The 24,804-nt window shown below is 39.7% G+C and overlaps 1 protein-coding gene across 2 annotated transcripts in view; it reads right to left on the reverse strand.

The window, feature by feature from the left end:
• GALNT18 (polypeptide N-acetylgalactosaminyltransferase 18) overlaps positions 1-24,804 on the reverse strand; it is a 213,998-nt gene that overhangs the window by 92,335 nt on the left and 96,859 nt on the right. For both annotated transcript variants that reach the window (XM_064715707.1, XM_064715709.1), the window contains exon 4: positions 13,805-13,971. In XM_064715707.1, the coding sequence (XP_064571777.1) occupies positions 13,805-13,971 (167 nt within the window). The remainder of the gene's footprint in view (positions 1-13,804; positions 13,972-24,804) is intronic.

The raw sequence follows: 24,804 nt of genomic DNA on the forward strand, positions 1-24,804 counted from the left end.
CTTCTGTGCACTTCACTCACACAAACAAAGTTTTGTCTCCTGGGGGAAATGAAACAGTTGGAATCAGCATCGTGTTCAAGTATGTCTTGCAGAAGGTTTACAGAGAAATCTGACTGATTTTTTTTCCAGAAGAATGCCAGACAGGGCACTGGTGGTGCTTCATCCTACCAAACAGATGTGGAACTGTCAGGCACCTATGCAGGTACTCTCAGGATTACTGTACAGTACCTACAGTGACCGGCCAAAGATCTGTTCACTATTCCCTTCAAAACTGGCTATTTATTCTCTATAATTCATGTATTTCTCAGCTGTCACTAGTTAATCCCCTTTAGGGATGCTACTGAGTTTCTGGGCTGAAGCTTAGTCAACATTGGTTCTGCTGGTAATAGGATGATGCAGGCAGTTTACTCATCAATTTCAACAGCATCTTTAATCAAATTATCCAAAACTCACAGAGAATGACCTTCCATTTCTAAAAGGACCCATTAAAAAATAGAAACATATTTATTTTATATTTACTCGTGCTTTTATAGGTCTTTATGAGACAGGAAACCACTAAAGAAGTAACTGATTACACACGTAACTGCACGTGGCATCACGTTTAAAAAATACAGTTCAAAGGCAGAGGAAACACATTTACCCTGCCACAGCTATTTTATATAAATCACAGGAATTCCTTCTGGAATGGGTATGTATGGCACAGAGAGAAATGCAGTTTCACACTGATATAAACCTTTAAAAATTACCAGAATCAGAAATCCACTTAGTTCAACTGGAGATGGGCAGATAGGGTGAGTTAAACCTGCAGAAAGCTTGGATCTGATAACCAGACAAACCTGCTGTGATTAAAAGTTTCTGAGTGTGGAAACTTAATTGAAATAAAATCCATCTCCAGCAGAGAGGTGGATTTTATTTCAGTTAAGAGATATAACAGATTTGCTAACTCAGGTTGTATCTGGTATAAGCTAAGTGATCATTGTGCTACATTAAATGAATCACCCCACTACTGCTCTGTTAGGATGGGTAAAGACAGCCAGAATAGCAGTGGAGCAAAGTCCATCCAGAGAATTTAGAATTTTCTAGAAAATATTCTATATGAACTCTAAGCCACAGGGTGCACACAACACCATAAAAATTCATGCACTTTTTGAAATATGCTTTGTCATCAATCAGAGCCAAGTCTTGATGCATAAGATCCTGAGACAGATAAATCATCCACTGCTGTTTTTCACGTTACTTTGATAATTTTGATAATCCAAACCCAGGAAGTCAAGCAAACTATTGAACATGCATCTTCTTTTATAATTCTACAAAAAAATTCCTCTACTTTCTTTCTTGCTGACCTGAAGCTGATTGAGCTATTATGCAGTAATGCACAGCTGATTAAACTCAGTTTGACATACTCTGAAGCAACAGGCAGATTTTTCTAGGGTACTTTCCATTATAAGGAAAGCTGATTAGACCTAAGTAATTTCTCTCACTGTTTCAAGTTCAGGGCCATAAAACGATGATAAGTTTAACAGACCATTATATTAAATCACCTTCCCTAAGGTTTTTCATTTTAGATACTTCCTAAATTTTGTGTGTTATTGAGACAGTGGTAAAAAGAACAAATATTGGCCATGTCTAAACTGTGCAGAACTTGCAGTATGAATTACAGACCTCTGGAAGCGAGTCAGGCTCAGTTTTGCATTCCTCTTCCTGGCGGGCTCCGTTGGCTCTCAGATGGGTGCTCCAAGGAGCTGAAACTTCTGCTGAGAGCTGAGAGGTTCCAGTTACCTCCATTGGGAAGACAACACTCTCTTTCAGTGATGAACCACTTGTAATTCAAGGAGATGGGCTATGTGAGCTGACCTGACACCACTGAGGGACTGGATTTCCTTCATTTGGTGGTAATCCTCTCTGGACTAATCGTACAACTTTATGGATAATATTTTCCCAGGTCACAAAAAAGAGCCTATTAATGAAAAATTAAGTCCTAGGAGTCAGCACCTTTCGAGATTGGTCAACAAATTAGAAATGAAACTTAAAAGCTTTAGACATTTGGTAAGGATGGAGTACTGACATAAGGATAAAAAAAGTTATAGAAAAAATAAAAGTAAAAAAAACCCTAAAACTTTTTAGTTGAAAAGCCCCCCTTTTTCCCCTTTTGTTTTCAAAAACAATTTTCAACTGAAAGCTTTCGTGTATCTAATCTTCTTTAGATTTAGTATCATGCTTAGTTTAATCTCAGCATCATTTGAGAAAGGCAGCACACCAGCACCAAGAGCTGTCTGTGATGGAAGCTTGAACACTAAAATTATTGCTCCTTTCTCACCTCAGGGACTATCACTGCACACATCTGCAAAACCAACCAAAATCCCATTCCACAGCATGCAGTAAAGCAGTAATTTTGACTGCTTTGGACTGGATTTGCTGATCTGGCTCATGCATAAGTGCTCCTGCCCACATGATGTTTGGAGCTTTGCAGAGTACTCCAGGCTGCTCTATTTCCATCTGAGAGAGAAACACCGAGCAGTTCCCATGCTCAATGTGTTGTCAGGAATATGAACTACCAACATTCCCTGCTATCAGACTCTTGCCAGAGCTCCTACTGGGGCATACAGTTATAGAGGCATTTAATTTCAGAAGAAGAGTAGATCAGTGAAAGTTTAGTTGGAGTTACATAAAATACTGCTCAGGGTCAACTGAGTATCAGGCAACCTGTAAAGTACTTCTGTATCACTGTGTACAACTGGTCTTTTCAGGCTTGTAAGGTAAAACTAAAGTACAAATTCTCTTATTTAATCTGAAATATTCTTCCTATGATCTATATGATCATTCTGTGCCCACATGTGATGATGCTCCTTTTAACAAGTCATTGAGGTTTCCTCTAACTTCATAATTTTGTGATGTTCTCCTCTGGGAGATGTAATTGCTGAAGCATGGAGACACAGTAAATGAAAATTTCCGAAGTCAGATGTTAGACGCTGCATACTTCAGATAGCTCTAGCACTGTGCAGATCTAGACAATTAAAAAAAAATTTAAAAAAAAAAAAAAAAGGCAAAATAACCTTGACTATTTCTGTTGCTCTTACTCAGTCTTTGGGCTCCCCAGGAGAAGGGAATTCTGCACAAAGTCTTTGCTTCTCAGTCAAAAAAAGTCTCCCTTTCTTTTAACCAACTTACCTTTTTTTTTTTTTTCTTGGCTATGCTACAGCTGAATTTTTCTGGTGAAAAGCTTTCCTAAAGTCTATTTTCACATATTGGACTAATGCTCTAAGCTCAGATGCCATAAGATTTATCCCTAGAAGAACAGGAACTTTCAGAGTCTAGCAGGTCTCCCTCTTGGACACAAGGCATTCCAGAGGTTGTCATGGAACAGCTTCATTCAGTTCCTGCCCTTTTACACAACACTGTGCAACACAAATAGCATTATAAAAATTAAAGCTAATTGTGGAATACATTTTGCCTTTGTATGGTTAATATCTTTGTGAGATATTAACCATACACACAGTCACACAACTTTTGCCTCAACATTCCTTGCACTTTATCAACTTGTGTAGGGGGGAAATTGGCAAAGGAAAAAAACCCATTTCTTTGGAAACAGAGATACCTGAAGAGAGAAAACCAGACCCAGTGCTACTCAGTTTCACTTGCATGCTCCAAACTGGTTGTCAAAGCCTATGAACTACCCACAAAGAAGTTTCAAGTGCACAAATATCACTGAAATGTAATCCTAGACATTTCATATAAGAAGCAGACCACGGGGAGATGTTTCAAACCCATTGCCTGTACAGTAATAATACCACTAGAAGGCAGGGAATCACAGTCACTTATTTGACTTGGGAATGTGAATACATTTTTCAAGTACTGACACTGCAGTCTTTCATGGTAATAAAAACCAGAAATCATTGTTTATTGGCTGGCAGACAAGTTGTCAACTTGTTTATTCGCTGGCAAATGAGTTGCAACTTGTTTTGCATTTTAGAAGACCTTGTTGTTCGCCTTCCACTTCATGTACATGAGCAAAGCTTGAGATTAGGAGCAACAGGTCAGAAGAAATAATTATTTCATAGCCTGTAAGACTGATAGATCATCTACTTAGCCACAGAAATATCTTGAGGCTTCCTTAAATTTCACCATAATTTGAATAGCTATGCAGATTTTTTTTTCACTTTCATAAAACATTAATGCTGTTAACATCTCATTTCTTTTTTTTGTTTTTTACTTTATTTTTCCAATTATTTCTATTTCTACTGTATGCAAATCTGCTGGTATTTGTACTGCTTGAAAAGATTGCTTCAAATAGAAGGTGGCAGCTTTTGAAACATTAAACAATGATTAGACAGGCACTGGGCCAAAGGAGTGTGTCAGTGAGGAGCAAAGGAACAATGCAGCAGCCAACACTGAGCATCTGAAGAAAACTGAAAGCACTTAGCAATTCCATCAAGGTTTTCCCTGCTGCCAAACAAAAACAACAATGATTCATGCTGCCATGTTATTTAGCATTCATCATGATTCTGAATTACTCAGTTGAAAGTTCACACTGCAGTGCAGACAAACCCCTTTAAATTTAATGAAAGACAATTTGTCCTTTGAGTTGGTACCAAAAAGCATCTACCATTGCTCTCAGATTACATTTGAAAGGAAACTAATAAGAAGAAAATAAAAATAAAACCATCATTTTATTCCCAAACTCCGTTGCAAAATGCCATAGGGATGTGGCAGAAGAATTCAGCTCCACACAGGTCCCCATTCAGACAGCCAGCAGAGTAAGATTTGCCCAGTAGTGTAGGAAATTGGCTGCAGAAGTTACCCAAAATCTAACAGACTCTAGACACTTGTGAAAATCAAAAAGACCATGAAGGGTGTTTATATTTTCAGCACATAACCTGTATTTCCATCCATACAAACTCATGCACTGCCAGACTCTCACAACAGAGTTCCACTAAGTGGTGATGACAACAACTCTGGTCACGGACGCCCAATGAAAACAAAACCTTTTGTTCCAAATAAACCACGTGAGGAAAAACAAGTGGGAATTCTCATTCTCTCACAGTCTAACCCCTAAGTCCTCATTTTCCCTTTGTTATTCCATCATCAAAAATGAAAGTTTTAGCTTTTATTCGCATTCATCGCATTTTCCATAGGGTTTTAAACTGAGCTTCCCCAAAGTTTTCCCATGCTGCTAGTTGAAGCACACTCCTTTAAATAGGTTGCTTTTCCAGGGTGAAAGGAAGGAACACCATTTCAGTAACATCCCCAGAAATCACTAGCAGTGAGCAAGTGGAGTCAAGTAATTTAAAATTTGGCCATCGAATATACTTTGAAAACACTTTTAAAGAACTCAATGCCAAACATATCTACAGAAAAACAGGCCATAAGAAAATCCAACATGAATTGGTTTAGTTCTTTTAGAATTCACATATCCTTTGTTAAAATGTTCTGTACTTGAACTTTACACTTAGAGTAGGTTCCACAATGCCTTTAAAGTATCTAGCAATGCCTATAAATATCCCTTTGTGTGGTGACCAAAGATTAATCTGTAATTTATTAATATATTTTGCTAACTGATTTTTATCATTTAGTGATATGCTTGAACACTCTTAAATACTTCTTCAGGCAAATCTCTTATCGTGTCTTGGATCCTTCAGCACATCAAGAATGTTGAGGTTCTATCACAAAGAAATTGAAGTGTTTGAAATTATCAGCTCTGGAAGGAAGTGTTACCACTATTTAAAGTTAAGAATTCAGCATTGATTCTGTGAAAGTTATCTTTTTATTCATTTTCCTTTTTAAGAAAAGTATGCTTGGGTTGAGAAGGTAAATCTAAATGAAGTTCATTTAAAAGGCAATTTTCATTTCTTAACTTTCTGTAGGACAAAATCCTTTAACTCCTTTGTCTGACATCACAGAGTATTTTCCCCACACCCTGCCAAACTCTTTCAATTATAAGTGCCATTCTTTTGATAAGGAAAGAAAAAGAAATCCTTTAAGAAGTCATTCAGGCTCATAAGAGCTTACATTACTAGAATATCTCAAATACAATTTCTATTGAAGACTCCATGGGAAAAGACGTCAAGAGGAAATAATCTGATCAAAGCACAGTATCTTACTGACATCAACAGATATTGGCACTTCTCTCACGAGTGTTTTCCCCTGCACCAAATCTATACCTGTGGCTGCTACTTGAATTTAGTGACATGTGCTTGAGAACATTATCAACAGAAACCATTCAAGCATTTCTGAAGGCAAAATAATCTGACAAATGTGAGAGGAGGAAAAATGGGGAAAGAAAAAGGATTTGCAACCAAGCAATTTCTCAGAGCTCTCTAGAGATTAATTTTGATGCTAAAATCACAGAGATGGTACTGAGAAGTGCACCAGGGCAGTATTTATGTGCTGGCATCCTCAGAGTCAGGATGCCAGCAGCCCAGAGCACCTGCAAGGCACACAGGGTGAATTCCTCATCACCACCAGCAGAGCTTAAACCAAGCCTGTTCTCAGTCAATGTGACTGCAGCCTTTAGGTATGGTCACATTAGGCTTCTGAAGCACAGGTGATGCTATTTTCTCTTAGTTGACCCAAATAATTCTTCCAGAATACTCCAAAGTGCCAGCATGCAGCTATTTATCATCACCTAGAAACTGGAACTTATTCAATCTATTTCAGGCTTTGCTATGGGCAGGAACATGAGTATGCCCACACTAAGGGCTGTGTCATGAGAGGGTGGCAGGACAGGTGTGGGGATGAAGGATAAGAGCACCCTGACAGTGCACAGCACCACTTGTTATTCAAGGACACAGAAGATGGGGAAGAGAAGTGCAGCATGAACTGGCACACTGGGATTCAAGGTAAAACAGAGCCACCATAAAACGAGGCCAGTCCTCTCAGACTTTGTGTGCTGAATGTGACACAGGAAAAGGTATTCACCAGACTGCTACACTGCAAGTGGATGAGGACTCAACAAGCTAAATTACCTCACAGATGGAATAAGATAAGATGACCATACATTAATTTTGGCCCCTGTTGGCTAGGGAAGATTCAATTCATAGCATTATCTGAATCCTTGAGTCATAAAGCCTGATGTCAGGAGCCTGCAATAAAAGCTCTGCCCTGCACAGCTGCCCCCTGATGTGGACAGTGGTTCTGCCATCAGCTGGCACACACACTGAAATGTTGCTTGTCCAGCCATACCAACAGACTGAACTATGGTGATTAAAATAACTGTTCTGCTGAAAGGCCACTTTGTCACTGCCACCTTTGGAGCACACAGAGCTTCCACAGAGGCAAATGGTCTCACAGCACTGGAACTCTCCTAATTGCCCAGAAAAGGAAGGCTAAGGACCTTGCACTGGAGTTATAAAGGAAGGAGACTGTGATGGTTCCCAACATGAAACTCCATGCTGGTTATCACACAGCTATAGTAACAAGGACACAAACCCAGAGCCTTGCCTCCAGAAAGGGATGCTCTCCCTGGTTCCTCATGGGATGGAATGAGAGTCCTGGAATCTGATGGACTACGAAGTTCAGGCATGGGGGAGTTAGGAAAGCTGCATGAAAAGTAACTTCATAATTGTTCTTAAATGAAAGCAAAAGAAAATGGAAAAACACGTATGAGAAGGAGGCAATGGGCAGAGAAAGGAAGAAAGCGGGAAATGATAAAAATATGCCCCAAAAAGGAAGGAACAGACTGTTACTGGGGGTGGAGGAAGGCAGGGAGGGATGATTCAGGCAGGAGTTAAATTACTGCAGCTAAAAGCAAGGGAAGGCTGAATGGTGAGATGGGGGAGATGGAGGAATGCAGTTTGTGAGAAACCGCAGTAAATACTGGGATGGAGGAAATTGAAGAGGCACAGGTACCCTGGAATTTGAGAACATGCAAAATGGAGGCCCCACCTGAAGGACACAAGCTCACAAAGAAGGATGAGTTGTAGGGATTGGGAGTGAGGAAGCAAGCATTCAAAAAGAGCAGACTGCCAGGGTAGAAGGAGTCCAAGGAAAGTGGCGGAGACAATAAAGACCAAGGAACAAGACCATCCCTGGATGAATAGAAGAATTAACACAGGAGGAGAAAAACGTGTGAAGAGTCACAAAAAAAATTAAAAAAAAAAGGCAACCAAAAAAAAACCACGCCAAAAACCAAACAAAAACAGGAACAAATTTTAAAACAAAACAAAACCAAACCCATCCTAAACCAACCAACCAATACACAAAACAAAACCCAAAAAAAATCACATGGGGGCAGAACAATTGGGACAAATGGCCTTATTCATCAGCAGTGTGCTTCTCTTCTCTGCTCTGTTTCACACTTCATTTTGATACCCCACTCCACAACCTCTCCTCTTTAAAATGGGAATCAAATTCATTGTCACAAGGACTGACAAGTAAGAGGAGACAACAGTCCACAGCCAGTCCAGGACATCATCTTTAGGACCCAGCATCCTCACAAAAGTCTCACGGTCTATTTACATTAGTAATTCATATTTTTTCCCACCAGAATTCTGAACTGCATGGCCAGGACATGGATAAGAAGAACATTATGCTCTAACTTCTGGTGGCAACTGGAACAGATGGCCAGAGGACAAGGGTTTGCCTCAGGTTATTTCCTTCTTCTGTCTTTCCAGATGCATCCACAGAAGCTGGCACGCCTCACTGCAGTCCCAGCAGCAGCACACTACATGTAGCAGCAGACATATGCTCAAAAAATTGCCTTCATTAATTCAAGTTGCAGCCCTAAACATTACTAAAGTAAAATGCACTGTTTGTAACAATAGCCAATTTTTTTCTCAAATCCACACAGGAAGAGATTTCCTGCTCTATACATAAAGATATGCTTTTTAGCATTTGATTCCTAACCAGCACTGCACAGCCCTCTTTTCATGTCAATCCCCTGTCAACCCTTCTGAGAGCTTGCTTCTGTAAAGATGTGCAATAATGATTTCAGCAACAAGGTCATTAACTAATGCAGAGAATCAATCCAGGCAGATAAAGTAAAGCCTTCCTCATGCATAAACCACAGCCCAATAATGAATGCAGGTTTGCATAAACCTGGCCTGTTTCCTTGGTTTCAGATGTTTCTGTTTGTCTTGGCACTTTCTCAACATTCAGGTAAGGGAAGAACAAGAATCCAAACAGAGAGAAAGCAAGAGCAAAGGTTTTCCCCAGGAGATTGCTACCAACAGGCATTTCATAGCTGTATGATCTACAAGTTCAAACTACGCTGTGCTATGAAATCAAACGTGCATCTGAACAGTACTCTTGAGCTCATCACTGCTTTTGTAAAGGAAAAAAAAAAATCAGACAATCTTCTATTCCCAAATATCTCTTAAGAATTACCACAGAAATATAACTTTTAAATGAAAAGCTCTGGATGCTTCTGAAAAGTTTCCTTTCAGTCAGTGTTTTGAGGACAACCTCTCACAGGTGATATGGCTGCACCTGACCCACTTTTTACCAGTCTGTGCTAATTCTCAACACTGCAAGACATAAAATTCACATCCTTTGATATCCAGCATTACTACTGCAGTTCAATAGCTGCATTCATGGAAATCTCAGGACAAAATGACAATTATTACACTGAACATGTAAGAATATTTAATTCATAAGTAATGCTTCAAGGAAAAGGAAGGAACCTTGCAAAATCTGAGCCTCTACTGCAATATTATTAACTGTAATGTGAAATAAAAATGTCCTAGAGCATGATAATTACTGCTATAGTATGAAATTTTGCAAGGCATGCTCTGGACACACTAATGCCCACTGCCTCCCCACAAAGCTGAACTCATCATGGCTAAAAACCACCTTTTTTAGAGAGATTTCAAATCATCTGAAAATACCTTCAAGAGGTACTTTGTGATGCAGTGATACTCAAAACCCAAACCAGGGCTCCAGTGGCACAGAAGGTCACCACCCTGTTCCCAGAGGGCAGGATGCCACAAACCAGGGGAAATAAAGCACAAATGCCAGTAGTTGACAGCTCAGGCAATGCTTCTAAATATATTTCTGAGGTCTAATTAACCACCAGCAGTCATGGGTGTGGTCAATTTTTTTAAGCTTCTTCTCTGAAAATAAAAAAAAAATTCTGCTGCTTTTGAAGTAAAAAAAAAAATAATTATATTGCCAAATTGTAAACTCCTATGTACCTTATCTCTGCAAAGCAAACAGCACTGCTGAGGAGAATGAGAAAGATTTTGATCTAACACCTAAAATACAGTAAAACACCTGAAATCTGTGCAGTTACTTAGTCACCAACATGACTAAGACCCAAATGAGACACAAATAAACAACACTGATACTTTACTTATTTTAATAAAACTTCTGTTCTCATTATACAGGACACAGGTACTCACTGAAATGTGCCTTTCTTATCCTTCAATTAAATTAAATTCTACTACTAATGTACCTATCAGCATATATGAAACACCAGAAAAGATGATATGGTGAAATACACACATTAAGTCATGCAAACAGCTTTATTAAATAATCAAAATTTTAGGACCTACAAAATCTATTTTTGACTTTGAAATGGCACACGTTGGCCTTTTCACAGTTTTCTAAGTCCAAACACTTATTTTAAAAAAGGGAACTTCACAGAGAGATTAATTGAGGTCTCCTGAAGCATAATTGGGAACTTGAAAAACTTTAGGGAAAGCCATAGATAATTTGCTTGACATCCCTTGAAGTACATGAAATAAAATGCTACAGCACATATTGTTCAAGACAAATGTACAGACTTTGGTCCTATACTTGAATTAATGGTTTCTGAAATCAGCCTTCTGGAATTGTTAAAAAAATCATCCAGTTCTTGCACTGCTCTTTTCCAAAATACAGGTCTACAGAAATTTGGGATTCATTATAACATGCCCATCTGGACTCTGGTCTCACTTTTTCTTTCTATTCACTTCCCACAGTGTGATATTTCCTGCCTGTGAAGCCCATGGCTGTGGCACCACAAAAAAGAAATCTTGCATCAAGTTAAGAGAAGCTGCCATCCCTGGCGAATGCTGCAGAGTAAAAATACCACTTTTAATTAGGATTCTGACAGATCCCTGTGAGAAGCAGAGCTGGAGCCCACTGCAAGCACAGACCAAGTGTTTGCCCCCTCAGGTAACATTACAGGGAAACCCAGAGGAACCCACTCATCTTACAAGCAGCAACACTTGCAAGCCAAAGAGCCACTAACAAAAAACACAGAATGATACTAAATATAAAGGATTCATCTCAGCAGTGCTAGAAGGGAGGAAAAAATGGAAAATAGAATATTGTAAAAGGAAAAGTAAGTTTTAAAATAAATATTTCAAGATTTAAACTAATAGTGGGAAAGCCCATAAATCATCTTTACAATCTCTCCCATTCCAAACATCCATCAGCTCCAAATATATGCCTATTACCAGGTCTTCAGCATACATTATGGGATAAAGAGGACTGTAGAAATCTAATTTAATACTGCAGGGAAGAGATGCCAGAGAAAGGGTTAGAGGAGTAGCATAAAATCCTGCAGAGGATTGAATTTTTCTGTGAGACTAACTATAGCTCTGCACAGTATGATTTTCTATAAAATGACATATAACACCAAGCCAAGGCAGCCAAACCAAAGGTTACCTTCCTCTCAATTTCTGTCTCCCTGCTTGGGGCCAGGAACCCAAGGATTTAAGGCACTGGAGTGTAAGAAAGGCAAGCCTAAATAAAAGGCACAGCAAATCATAAAAATATTATACAGTACAGTAATAACAAAAAAATGCGACTGGACAGGTTTTCCTGAAAGATAAAGTAGTTCCTGTGTTTTCTGTTCTATTTCAGGTATGAAATAATGAAAAATAATAATTTGGACAAGTCTGTAGAGCACAGTGCAAAGAGTGTTTTTTAGAGAGCTCATCACAGTGAGGACAGGCTCTCAGAATCACTGGTATTTGTGACATTGCTCTGCAATCTGCCCACTGCAATAACTGCCTGTAAACCATACAATATCAGACTCAAACTCTAGAAGCCACTTTTTCTCCACCAGACTACTTCTCTCCTTTTATGTCTGCTTTGTGACCAGTTTATCAATGTCCAGAGACCTCCTCAGGCCCTGCAGCACCAGCAGCTACTCAGATTCTTTGAGCTGCCATTTGAAAGGGGCAGGAGTGGATTCACACATTCACAGCCAAGCCCACCAGTCGAAGCTGTGCTTCAATGTTGTGTTCTTTCTATCAAATTGCTAGGTGTTGCACAAGGGACAAGACAAAACTTAGGGCATAGGCCTACACCAAGTTGTTGTGTTTTGTGTGCACTTTGAATAGTCAGGATTGCAGCTTTTCTTTCATTCATAGTCAGCAGAAGAGGATATGATGATGTGCATAGCCTGGGGGTTGGGAACTTACTTGCTTCCCAGTAAGTTTCTTCTCTGTACAAATCTGAGACACATTTGTGATCAGCAGCAAGTCACAGGATTAAGCTACAGGGATATAGCCAGATAACAGCCGTTGTGATGGCAAGGATAAGAGAAGCCCTTTGTTCAGCTTTTCCCTTCAACAAGATAAGTTCAGATTCTCCTTGTATTTTAGCAGTTCAGAATTAACCCTCCCAGCACAGCAGAAATTTTCTTTAAGTTCAGCATTCTGTGCTTATTAAAATTTCATCATAAAGTTCCTAGAAAATAAGACTTGCAAATAGTGCCCAGCACGGCCTCACTGACAAATACCCTGGCAAGCACTGGACCATCAGAGATGGGCAGTGCAATCCTTCAGATCATGGAGAGCAACATCTGAGTACAGACAGCAGAGAAGCAGCAAGGTAAGTGCTGCTAATGAGGACAGGAGAACTGGAAATCTGAAGGAGAAGTCTAAGAAACACAGAAAGGTATTTTATGCACAACATGTGGAATCATACAGTGGAAGTAGAAGTGCAGAAACCATATGAGCTTGAAAAACACTCTGAGGCACTAAGAGTAAAACTTGCTAGGTCTAATCTATTGCTACATTCAAAACTCTGCCTACCAGACTGTCAGAATTCAGGACATCCCTCTGTCTATCCTGGATTGCCAGAACCCCTCCCAGGGGGCTCAGAGATCCTGGCACAGAGCCCAAGGCACCTGTGACTTTGATTATGACTCATGGAAAAAAATCACCAACCTTATATGAGGATCTGCAAGCCATGAAAGTCTACGTAGAATAATTAATTAGCTTGCCACAGGGTGAAAAATAGATTTTTGGGGTTTTTATAATGGGGGTTCAGGGGGCAAGATGGAGGAATCTGGATGTGTCCAGCCTTTCTCCTTCTTCTTGGCCTCCATCTTCTGCTGTGATGGTGGCACTTTTAGATTGGTTTAGAGTAGAAGCTCACTGTCTAACATAGTTGATTGGTATTGGGAAGTAACTGTAAACATTGTATACGTAGTTCTCAGCATAAAAAGATAACATTGCCCTGAGAGCAGTCAATGTGCCTCTGTCTGACCTGCTGAATGGACCTTGGCAGGCCAGAGAAAGAATTTTATAGATAAGAAACAATAAACAACCTTGAGAACGAGAACTGAAGAGCTCTGACTCCTTCTTTGACCACCAGGCTGGGAAAAGAGATTTTCTAACACATCTTGGGGTCACTCTGACCAGCAGAAGTCCCCAGACCAGACACCTCAAACATTCCTTCTTTTGTACACACTTTTAAGCACGCCCCACTCATGGAGAGTTCAAAACAGCCCAGCAAGAGTATGGGATGAAGAAGGGAGAAAACCCACCCATAACATCTGAAAGGCCAGAGGGATGAGCAAGAGCCAGAATTCCAGGCTTCTCTCCAACTCTCCAGCCTCAGGGCAGGGAGGGGGAAGAAGGAAAGCTCTTACCATTGTTACTGTTGTCATCAACGAGGATGATCTCCTTGAGCAGGTGAGCAGGGGTGCGGTCGATGGCCGAGTGGATGGAGCGCAGGATCACCGAGAGCGCCTCGTTAACGAAAATGAACACAATGCTGACCTCGGGGAGGCTCTCAGGAAACGTCAGGTTTCTGCACCTACAGGGAAAGGTTGAAGGAAAAGAAAATATGTAAAGTTTTGGCAGCCGCAATGCAAACGAAAACTATTTCAGAGAAATCTACTCCTGGTTGTAAGAACATATTAAAGATACAAAAAGAACATCCTGCTACTAAAGCTAAGACAGATGGTGCAGCCAGAAAAACCACATAAAAAAGTGGAAAACTTATCTGTAAGCACAGTCAAGGGGTTTAATCAGAAAGAGGAATACTCTCATAACATAGTGCATTTTTCTTTCCTTTTTCAAAAATAGATATTTCAGCCACATTCCAACTTGCTTATGGAAACAGCAGCATGGAAGTGCTGCCCACAACTTTAAAGCTCCTTAGTGTTTTATTGGGGTTTTTTTCACCTCCTTCTTTCCAAAAAGGATTCAAATCTTTCAATTATATGAGTAGAAAGCTCTTTTACCACTTTACCTTTTTAAACTGTGAGCAAAATATTTGCTTTTCAATAAAGCCAGAACTTAATTGAGTAAAAGGAATTAATTATCTCCCATGAAGCTTTTAGTATTTTAATGCAATGTTTCTGATTTTTCCTCAGATTTGAAACTACTTACTAGGATGAAATCAGGCACAGGCTGACTCAAGCAGCATTTTTAGATAAATGGAAATTTGTAGCTGGAAATCATTGATGTTAATGCTTTTGTCTGCCTCCTGACAACACTGAGTGGCTATCCTCTCCAGATGCCAGGGTTCACTACATCCAGGAACCCCTGAAAACTGTGGAAAGCACAACTAACAGCCAATGTTTGGCATACAGAAAGCACAGAGAGATTCAGTATTTTTACATAATGCTTGAATATGACTCCTTAACTAAATCTGTTCTTCAGTTCAAAGAGAAAAGTTCTTTTAGGGTTTTGCATTTTAATTGGTGTAGCAAATAAATACAAAGAAGTATCGCAAAAGCATTTCTCTTCATGTGCTGTATGTTGTACAAAATTTAAGTTAAATCAAGATGATCAATTTACTTCTCTGCTTTTAAGGGTTCTGGAAAAAAGTGCATAGGACACATGACATCCAAGCCAACTGAGATAGCACAATATTCAAAATTCAGCTGATCAACCAATTTTCTTAATTCAGCCATTGGTTTGAAAGTGATGGAAATCACATTAAAGAAGTTATTTAATATTTTAGGTCCTTTTCTCTCTGTCACCATACAAAAGAGTTATAAGGACATATAAAACAGAAAATAGAGTCTAGAAAAAGTAGTGACAGTTCAAGTCTTAAAAAGTGTACAGTATATTTTTTAATAACCTGGTTCATACACCTTTTAGAGACAAATATGAAACCTCATTGTTGCAGAGATTCACAGCTTTTTGTTCCATGGCATCAGTACCAGAGGGAAATATTTAAAATGGTGTTTGGATTTACTGATTCCCACTTGTGCCTTGATCTTCTGCAACACAAGACACCAAAACTTTCTTTCCCAAATCAGTTTGTATTTTGACTGGTGTTTTAATCCTCTGTTCATTGGTAAAACAGCTTTCAGCACCAGAATGAAAAGTTTTCTTTAAAGCATCCAGGAGTTGATTTTATGCAAAATAATGCACTACCATAAGAGACAAGGGGAGCTGAGCTTTTTTTCCAGAAGAGCAAGGCAACACTGCTTTTCTCTTTTAGCCAGTAGTGCAGGAGTTAAAACCTTCAGCCAGGACAGAGGGAGCATGAGTTCAATCTTCCCTGGTCTCCCCAGAGAGCCAGCCACTAGCCAGCTTGGTATGGTTATTTTCAGGCCCCCTTTTCAGGGTCATTTCACTTTCTGTGGAGCAATTAAACTAAGCTGGAGTGATACCAAGTCTCTCTAACCTTATGTTTAGGGTAAATCCCTCGGAGGAAGAACCTGCAGCATGGATGTTTATGCATTTTAAACCCTAAACTCCACTCTTCATGGCTATCACAAATCTAAATTATAATGCCACAAAAATTCTTGTGATCACTGTTTTCTCTCTTTTGCAAGATAATATTTATTATTTCCTTTTTACTAGTGACAATCTGCCAAAGAAACAAAGTCATTTTCACAGAGTCTACAAGTCAGGCGTCAGGGCAATTTTCTATGATGCCACAGAATCACAGGATGGATGAGGTTGGAATGGGCCTCAGGAAGGCATCCTGTCCAAGCCTTCCTTCAGCAGAGTCCCCTAGAGCCAGCTGCCCAGGAACAGCATCTTCCTGCAACAGCATGTTCAATATTCAGACAGGGTTGGGATGCTTCCAATGAGGGAAACTCTACAACCTGTGCTGCAGCTTGTGCCCTTTGCCTCTGGGCAGCACTGAGAAGAGCCTGGCTCTGCCCTCTTTGCAGTCTCCCTTCAGATATTTACCTTAATTACATCCCCTCTGTTGGAGCTCTTCCCAAGATTCAGACCCCTGTAACCATGGAATAAACCACTGGATATAACCCTCCAGCAGAATCCTCTTCTTTTTCTCTTCACCATCGTCTGAAGCTTTCTTCCTGAGGTAAACGGAGTTCCTAACAAGCCTGGACTTGTTTAGTGCCCAGCTGCAACCACCAGCAAGCTAAAGGTGTCTCTGGGGTGATACACCACAGCTGCCGCCTTTGGCTCAGCAGCGAGGGTCAGACTGGCCCAGGCACAATCTAACTGGTAATATTGGGATTCATATTCCAATACCCTCTAAGCTTCCTCTTCTTTAGGCTAAACAGTCCCAACGCTACAGACACACACTGGGGTAATCACACATCCTCTGAACAGAGAGAGACATGGCTGTCCCAGGATTCTCCTGGGAAGCTGTGAGAAAGCTCAGAGAAAGAATTTTAAAACTATTATTATCTCTCTTTCTGTAACTGTTTGTCACTGTCATATTTTCTGAAAAATTCTCTTTGCCCAGAATTCTTTTCCTGAGCAGCTGAGAAGCCAAGAAGCCTCCGAGAGAAATGAAAACAATAATTATTTAATTGCTTCTCTTTGTTTTGTTGTTTTGTGGAATGTGCCTTAGACATCGTTCACCAACTGGTCATTGTTTGATTGGTTTCATGTGAATTGTTTTAACGTAATCACCAATCACCATCAGCTGTGTCAGAATCTCTGAGTCAGTCACAAGTTTTTATTATTCATTCTTGTCAACCCTTCTGTCTGTATCCTCCTCTTTCTTTAGTATAGTTTTAGTATAGTATTCTTAAATATAATATCATAAAATAATAAATCAGCCTTCTGAGAACATAGAGTCAAATTTTCATCTTTTCCCTCATCCTGAAAACCTCACAAACACCACAACTGTTGTTTATAGATATGGTTCTCCAGAGTGTGCTATTCATAGTTCACCAAGAGTGTGAGAGAAGATTCTGAAAGGCCAATCAGGTCTTCGAGCCACCACTGTTTCCATAAGAACTGTACATTTCTAATAATAAAGTGCCTTTTCATGCCTCCTGATGATGGAGTCTCTGTGTCACCTTTGGCTGTCCCCAGTACCCCTTTGGTGATAACACACCGATTTCACATCATCTTAGGGAGAAAAGATAGTTTCCACAACTGCCTCCTGTACCCTAGAGTGAATATTTTAACCTCTGAAACTGTTCCTTAAAAAAAGATCACCTTCAGTGATGAACAAGCTCTGCTTAAAACAATCTCTAAAAGCCCTGCCCAGATGACTGAGTAGGTGAAATAGCCATAAATTTACTTGGGCTGAGCACTGTCAAACCTGAGGCAAATCTTTGACAAATGTGAGTTTTAGGAACCATCAGGTTTAACTGGCACTTCACAGAAGGATTTCCAATGTGCATATTTCATGCTCAAAGTGGCTGGGAGACCTATTTACTTATAGTCACATAATAATTCTTAAATACTAACACTCAAAGTTTTCCTAAAGATGCTAAAATTATGACAGATCTAGGTCCTTGAAGAACAGACCTGTTCATGCCAAATGGTGTGTACGCATCCAAATTTTGAAAATTTGTCTTCAAATAGACTATGAACTAGTTAACAGGTTTAAAGCTACTAAAATAATCTTCAGTATTATCCTTTAAAGAACCTACAATGCTTGTTATTTTAGTGATGTGCTTGCAGCCGAAATGAAGAAAAATAAAATGGTCCAGCAAACAAATCTACAGCCAATGTATCTTTTATCTGTCTAACTTAGGCATGGTAATATTTGTTAGCTTCAGCCATAACAATGCACAAAGAAGATAAAATGATACTCTAGCAAAAAGTGAAACTCTGTCTGGTAAGATATGGTACCTGTTAAATAATTAGGAAAAACTGAGGGATTTTTGAAAATACTTTGAATGGCAATAAAAGTATATTGAAAATAGTTCAAAGAAGTTGCTTCCTTAAATACTGGTGTTTTTTTCTCCTCTGTCAATTAAGCCAAGCTTGAGATAAATGTAAAATATAATATTGCAATCAACTAGTGACAAATTATATTCCAAAAAGGTTCTTGATGAAAAAACAGCCATCAATACACTGCTTCCCTGCCATAAATCCATGCATAAACTGATATGCTCAAACAAAATTTCTGCTTCTGCTGAGTCTTCCATCCATTTAAAACAAACTATTTGTATTGGTTTTCCCACCTGCATTCATTTACATCTTACATATTTTCAATTTTTTATCACTCTGGACAAAATTTTGTATTGCTGGCAACTTGTACAGACAAGAGCAATGATTTCAATCCTGTGGATGCAATCTGATTCCCTTTTTGTACCACCATGTGTTAAAAGATAACTACAGATGACTTGAGAGAACAGAATTAGACTCCTGTTTTATCTAATTTCTTTAGTCTTTTCAAGAAGACTAATTTTCAAGGAGCGTAGATCCCTGAACTGAGTTCATGTTTTCTTTTTTTTTTCGCATTCAGATTCATTTATTATCTTTACTTTCAGCTCAAATTCACTTTTTGTTTCAGTGTGTCTGTACTTTTTAGAAAAACACCTTTTCCTCTCTACATAATTTTTCCTATCAGCTGATGATGCTAAAAATGACCTACTTTTTTTTTTCTTTTAATTTAAACAAATCAGAATTAACTCAGCCCCAGATCCTGCACAGAATGTAAAGCGCTTGTGCTTCCACTGAATTTCAAATACAGATTCCAAACGGCATTTACAGCTGCAATAGTGAGTATTGCTTCAACAAAGCTAAAAATTACAGCCAGCAAAACCCACTCCACTCAATTACACTGGGCTAATAGCACTAAAGCAGCAGTTGCCATGGTTACCAGGAATTTAGAGAAACTCCTGGTGTTCTATTTCAAGCACAGCTCTGGTAAATGGAGAGCAGCATATATTATGAAGCTTCTTTCAAATATTTGTCCACAAGACAACTCTATTCCTCTATGCACTGTGATAATTCAATTTAGCCAGTCATTAGCCATTAAAATTAGTTTAGCATAACTATGCTTTAAAGCAGCAAAGCAAAATTTATTTCCTGTATTAATAACTTATCTCTGAGACTGTCTACAAATATGTACATAATTATGAACTCAAATTATTTTCTGCAAGCTTTGAAAAACTTTAACCAAGAGTATCAGATCAAACAATAGTAAAACCCCATGTTTTTGTTTAGAAAATAAATTGTAGCATATATTCCACTTTTTTTTTTTTGTTTGTTTGTTTTGATGGTTTTGGGGGTTTTTTTGGTTGTTTTTTGTTTAATACAAGATGCAGTCAAGATGTTACTAAAAATGTTTGGGGTTAAAGTGTTGTTTTAGGAACAACACTTTAAGGAACAAGTATATGGGAGCAAGTTTTAGTTCCAACAAGGTAAGAATTTCTCAGAAGCGCAAGCAGAAACAGAATTGTACTGGTAACATTTTGTCCACAGCCAGAATGGCCAACAGAAGTTCAAAATACATGGGAGTAAAACAAAACAAAACATTCTGGCATAAATGAAATAAGTAGCAGCAAAACTCTGGCAAAAGAACTGAGTATTGTAATGTCAGCAATGAAGAGAGATGGAAGACTGATTTGGTGATCAGAATCTGATTTATTGTGGGTCTCAAACATTTATATACTATTTTAGGGGGGCTAGTAGCGTTTTACTACAATGATTGGGTTAATAATCACATAAACAAACTTACACATTTTAAACATCTGCTGGGAACCAATCTCATGGCAAAGGTGAGATGAGAAAGAGAAGAATCAGAGGTAGAGAGATAAGTAAAAGAGAGCATGAAACAGGACAGCAGGAAAGATTAGGTATTTAACAAGAATGCTGAATACTCTGGAAATTTTAGAAGTTCTGTCCAAAACAATACATTATATGTACTTTGTGCTCTTTTTAAATGGCTCCTTCGAAACATCAAAACCAACAAGCAATATTAATGTTCTCTTTTACCATTAGCAACAAAAGAACTTGGTCAGAAATTAAGAAGGAGCCATATCCATCACTAACTCAAACCCAGCAGAACAGAACTGTTTCACAGGGACGTGTGGGGGCAAAGGTTTATGGAATGCAACTCTGGAGAAGCTGGCTTTTGGGGAGAAATAGAGATTACATACAAATGCCCAGCCTGAACCTCACTATTTGAAATTACTGATTTTTCTTATATCAATTTTAACAAAGGAAAAAAATATAGAAGTCTGATGCATGCCACATCCAGGATTGTGTTTGCCACCATAAGACTAATGGACATTTTGGACAAGTGAACATACATGAAAAACTTTTTTCCCAAACCACATCACTGTCCTCAACTAGCCAATGTTTGATTTTTCTTCCTTGTAGTCCTATCTGCATTCAGGGGATCTCTTGCCTGCTCTGTTTGTGCCCACTTTATCACAAACCTAATTTTGCTGTCTTCAAGGCTTCTACCACTGTCCCTTGCCAAACTGAGCCTCTAAATAATCAGTTTAGGAGCAATGAATTGTTTAAAAGAAGTGCTTACAAAATAGCCAAAGCCCTTCTCTGCATCAGAAACAGGACCTCTCCTCTGCACTTTTCCAGATGACAAACTTTCAGCCAGGAAAAGGGCAAACCCACATGCTATACCATGCTATTTGACAATCTCCAAAGAATTCAAACATCTGAGCTTTAAATGCTTCTTTTGCCTTCCACCCTTCCTGCCTTTGCTTCTCTCTTTTGCTTCTTTGCTTTCTTCCAGTCAGTTACACTGACTGAAAAGGTTGCTTTGCATTTACTGGCCAGGTTTCTTTGTATCAGACAGTCTGGGCAGGAGCCAGACCCTTTGAAACAGCTCCTCTGCTGGGATCCTGCTGCAAACCTTCTTTCCTGCTATGCCTCCCTCGCTCATCACATAATCAAAGAAGAATATTACCTCCCTCTCCCATGTGTGCTTCAGCACAATGGATCAGGCAACAAAAATTTACAAGCCAACAAAGTAGAATCTTAAGTACATCCACTCGAAAGGAGTTTGGGAGACAGTTTCAGGACCTCTAAATAACCTACATTGTTTCGATGAATTTGTGCATGAGCTTGTTTCATTCACATTTCACTCAAAACAAGCTTTGTGGGTACTGGCTGCCCTACTAAAAGTAAGGAGCACAACAGAATTATAACTAACACTGAACTATTATCCTCTGCTCCTGCATACAGCAAGGGCAACACTACCTTCCTAAGTGCTTCCAGGCTAATTAGAGCTACTTGTCAGTCTGTGATGTAGATAAGGCTAACAGATGCACAGAATGTGGGGAACAGCACAGCACCCAGCTTCAGCAGCACAAAATTAGGTCCTGGCAGAGACAGTACTCCACAATAAACCCTGCACTGTCTACTGAGTATTGCAAAAACAGCCCACTTCACAGTGCAGTGACTACTTCAGGAGCCTAAGGTATCCAGGCCATCTCTTATTTGCTTCAAAGAGATTATTTTGGACTGTGCTGGGGACACCCTGTGCTAGCAGAAATACTCACAGTGGAAAGGAGCCGAATTCAGAATGGGACAGGAGGCTCGTGGCTGCACAGAGGGTCAGAAACCACTCTGCAGTACCTAAAGCATGAGAAGGTTCTTCTGAAAGGTGTGACAACTGCCACAGTTTGACCCAACTGCGCTCTGCTGGATGTTCCCAACCAATGTGATAATCTTTTTCTAGAGAGGCCAGAGTTCAGAGGCTTGGGCAGAGTGCACTGCCCTAACTGCTAAATGTGTTCTGCTGCCTCTTCATGCCACCCACGCTGAAGGACTGGACAAGGCTGGATTTTTGCCCTCTCTTCCATCTGTGTTGCAGCTCCACAATCTCTAACTGTCCTCTTCTTTTGTCATGGCATTTAATGTTGACAATCTCAACCCTAGAGAATGCTGCATGTTATAATTTGGTGTTATTACACAAGGGGAATGGCCTTTATCTCTGTAGAGCCTTGTAAAGACACGCTGAGCTCCCCTGCTAAGATATGTAGATGTGAATTCTCAGAGCACTGCAGGCAGAAAGGTCAAAGCTGAGTCATACCAGTATGATATAAAGGACTAATATCACAATTTTGGCAGATCACTTAATTCTCCTGCTCTCATCTGGGGCTAACAATGTGTGAATTCCCTTAGGTTTCAGTTCTAAATATTGCTGTCCTCCCAAATTCCTGTACTCCATACAATAGGTTCTGAATACAGATGACAGACCAGCATTGAGCCCAGACAGAACTATGTGAGCTCTGCTCCTTTATCTACCTGTCACAAGCCTTTGCTGGGATGCCACTGCCATGCTGACTCTTGCACAATCACTGCTAAATCCAGGCTAATAAGCTTGGTTAGACCTTGGCTAACTGTGCCCAGGTACTGTGGTTATATCCAGGCTTTCATGCATTTCTAGTCAGAACAGAAATACCACAACTGACTGATTCCAGCAAAGGTGGCTAACTTGGGCTCCATGTCACTTGCTGTAGGCTCTCTTCACACCACACTGTTCTTGGCCTTTAGGCTGTGCTGCTTGAGCCCAGTACCTGCCCAAGGATAATTTAAATACAGTTATACAGATGTGGGAAGTGACTTCTGCACCTGGCTTAAAAACCAGGTGCTAGAAATCCCAAAAATTGATTATTACACTGAGAACATACTTTCACAGGGTAGATTTTTTTTGCCCACAACATTCACGCACGTGCTCTCACACAAATGAGAATTTGCTTGTTGGGAGCAGGAATTCTTTTTTCAACAACAGGACTTAGAGAACACCTGTAGCTCTGCACTCCACAGGGTGCAGTAGCTACAGCAAACAGTTTGCATACTGCCTGACAACACAGTTCATTTTCCTCAGGGTCAGAACTTACTACATCCCAGTGTCTGAGTCTCTGCCTGCTCCCCAGCCTAAAGGGTGCAGGGAACCTGCCTGAGCTACCATTACTAAGCCATTATTTTGTATGTATGTGTCCTAAACATACTGTGATGTCTGTCATGTTTCTGGCAGACAGTCAGCAAAGGATCAAAACTTGCACAGGATTAGGCTCATGATTCATTTCTAACTAGAATTTCTTTTACAATCCTGACCTTAATTTATTTTCAGCTACAGTAACATTTTCTCTATATTTTAAATTTCTAAAACACAGCGTTATAAAAAATTGATATTTAAATCATTCAGAAGAGTAATTTCAAAAGGGCTATAAGAACAGAAACATTTCTATCACTGATGTCTAGTTAAAAAGATTTCTTTTTCCTTCAGATCAGTCTACAATTAAAAAAACAAAAAAGAGACTGTCCCTACAGGCATTGCTGAACTGATTCAACCAAAACACAAATACAATTGCACGGACTTTGATTTCTTCAAAGTCAGTATTACAGCAAATCTGCAACAAAAATATTTCTACAACGCAATATATAATAAAACATAGCATAGATACTGCTAAAGTGCTGCCTGGAATGGTGTTCATATATTTTTGCTATCATCAACTTAATGTGCAGCAAAATGCACTACTGCTTTAGTTATTAAAATGTTTGGTTAGAATAAGTGCATACAATCACGTCTGATTCACCAAGTACCCAGCACATTTATTTTAATGATTTCTTTTTTTAATGAGCTGCAAAAAAAGCAGTTTTCCCGCCACCTGCTTCTCCATCTCCAGAGCTGCTGATTGTTCAAAGCATCAGATATATCACCAATGCTTCAAAAAGTTTGAGCACTAGCTGTCTCTGTGAACAGTGCTGCCCAAACAGACCCCAGATACACTGAAGGGAAGGCTGTTCCCTTTTCTGCTCCCATCCAACTCCCCAAGCCATTGTGGAATAACCCTGGATGTGTTCACCCTGCCTGGCAGGCATGATTGCCAGCAGAGACCTGCCCAAGGAGGATCCCTGGGCTTCCAGTGCTTGGCTCAAAGGTGTATTTCACCACTGAAACTCACCAGCTTCACCTGCCAAGTGACCTTAATCAGGCAGTTCTGTGCTTTCAAAGAGAGCAGCTCTTATTTAGCCAATTATCTGATAAAACTGAAAACTGGCATTAAAAGGTGCTTCTTTTAGCAAAAAAACCCCACACCTGCTATCCAATGTCAATTGTAGGTGAGATAAAGCTTCCGACAGATGCTGAAGAAATGTTCATGAATACTTAGTGGGACTTTAACAGAACTGACTTTGGGCTCAGCAGTGCTTCAGAAGACAATTAAAAGGTACAGCATTCATCTGTTTGATAGAAATTACTCATTCTGGCTGTTACCTGTACCCAGACCTAGGAGGAAAGCCTTGCATGTGAAAAAGAGGTGGAAGGCCATAGTGTGGCCCTGTAGGTGGAGAAGAGCTGGAAGGCCACAGTGTGGGCCTGTGTTGTTATCATATTGTTGTTACCATATTTCTAGAGTCCCATACCTCCTGGGTGGTTTTCTCACAGCTCCTCGACTCAAAGGCCATGTTTCCCCACAGCTTCTTGACTCAAAGGCCATAATCTAACACAGCTCCTGGCTGCCACAGCTCCTTGATTCAATAGCCA

This window comes from Zonotrichia leucophrys, chromosome 5, assembly GCF_028769735.1.
Source record: "Zonotrichia leucophrys gambelii isolate GWCS_2022_RI chromosome 5, RI_Zleu_2.0, whole genome shotgun sequence".
NCBI classification, from domain to species: domain Eukaryota; kingdom Metazoa; phylum Chordata; class Aves; order Passeriformes; family Passerellidae; genus Zonotrichia; species Zonotrichia leucophrys.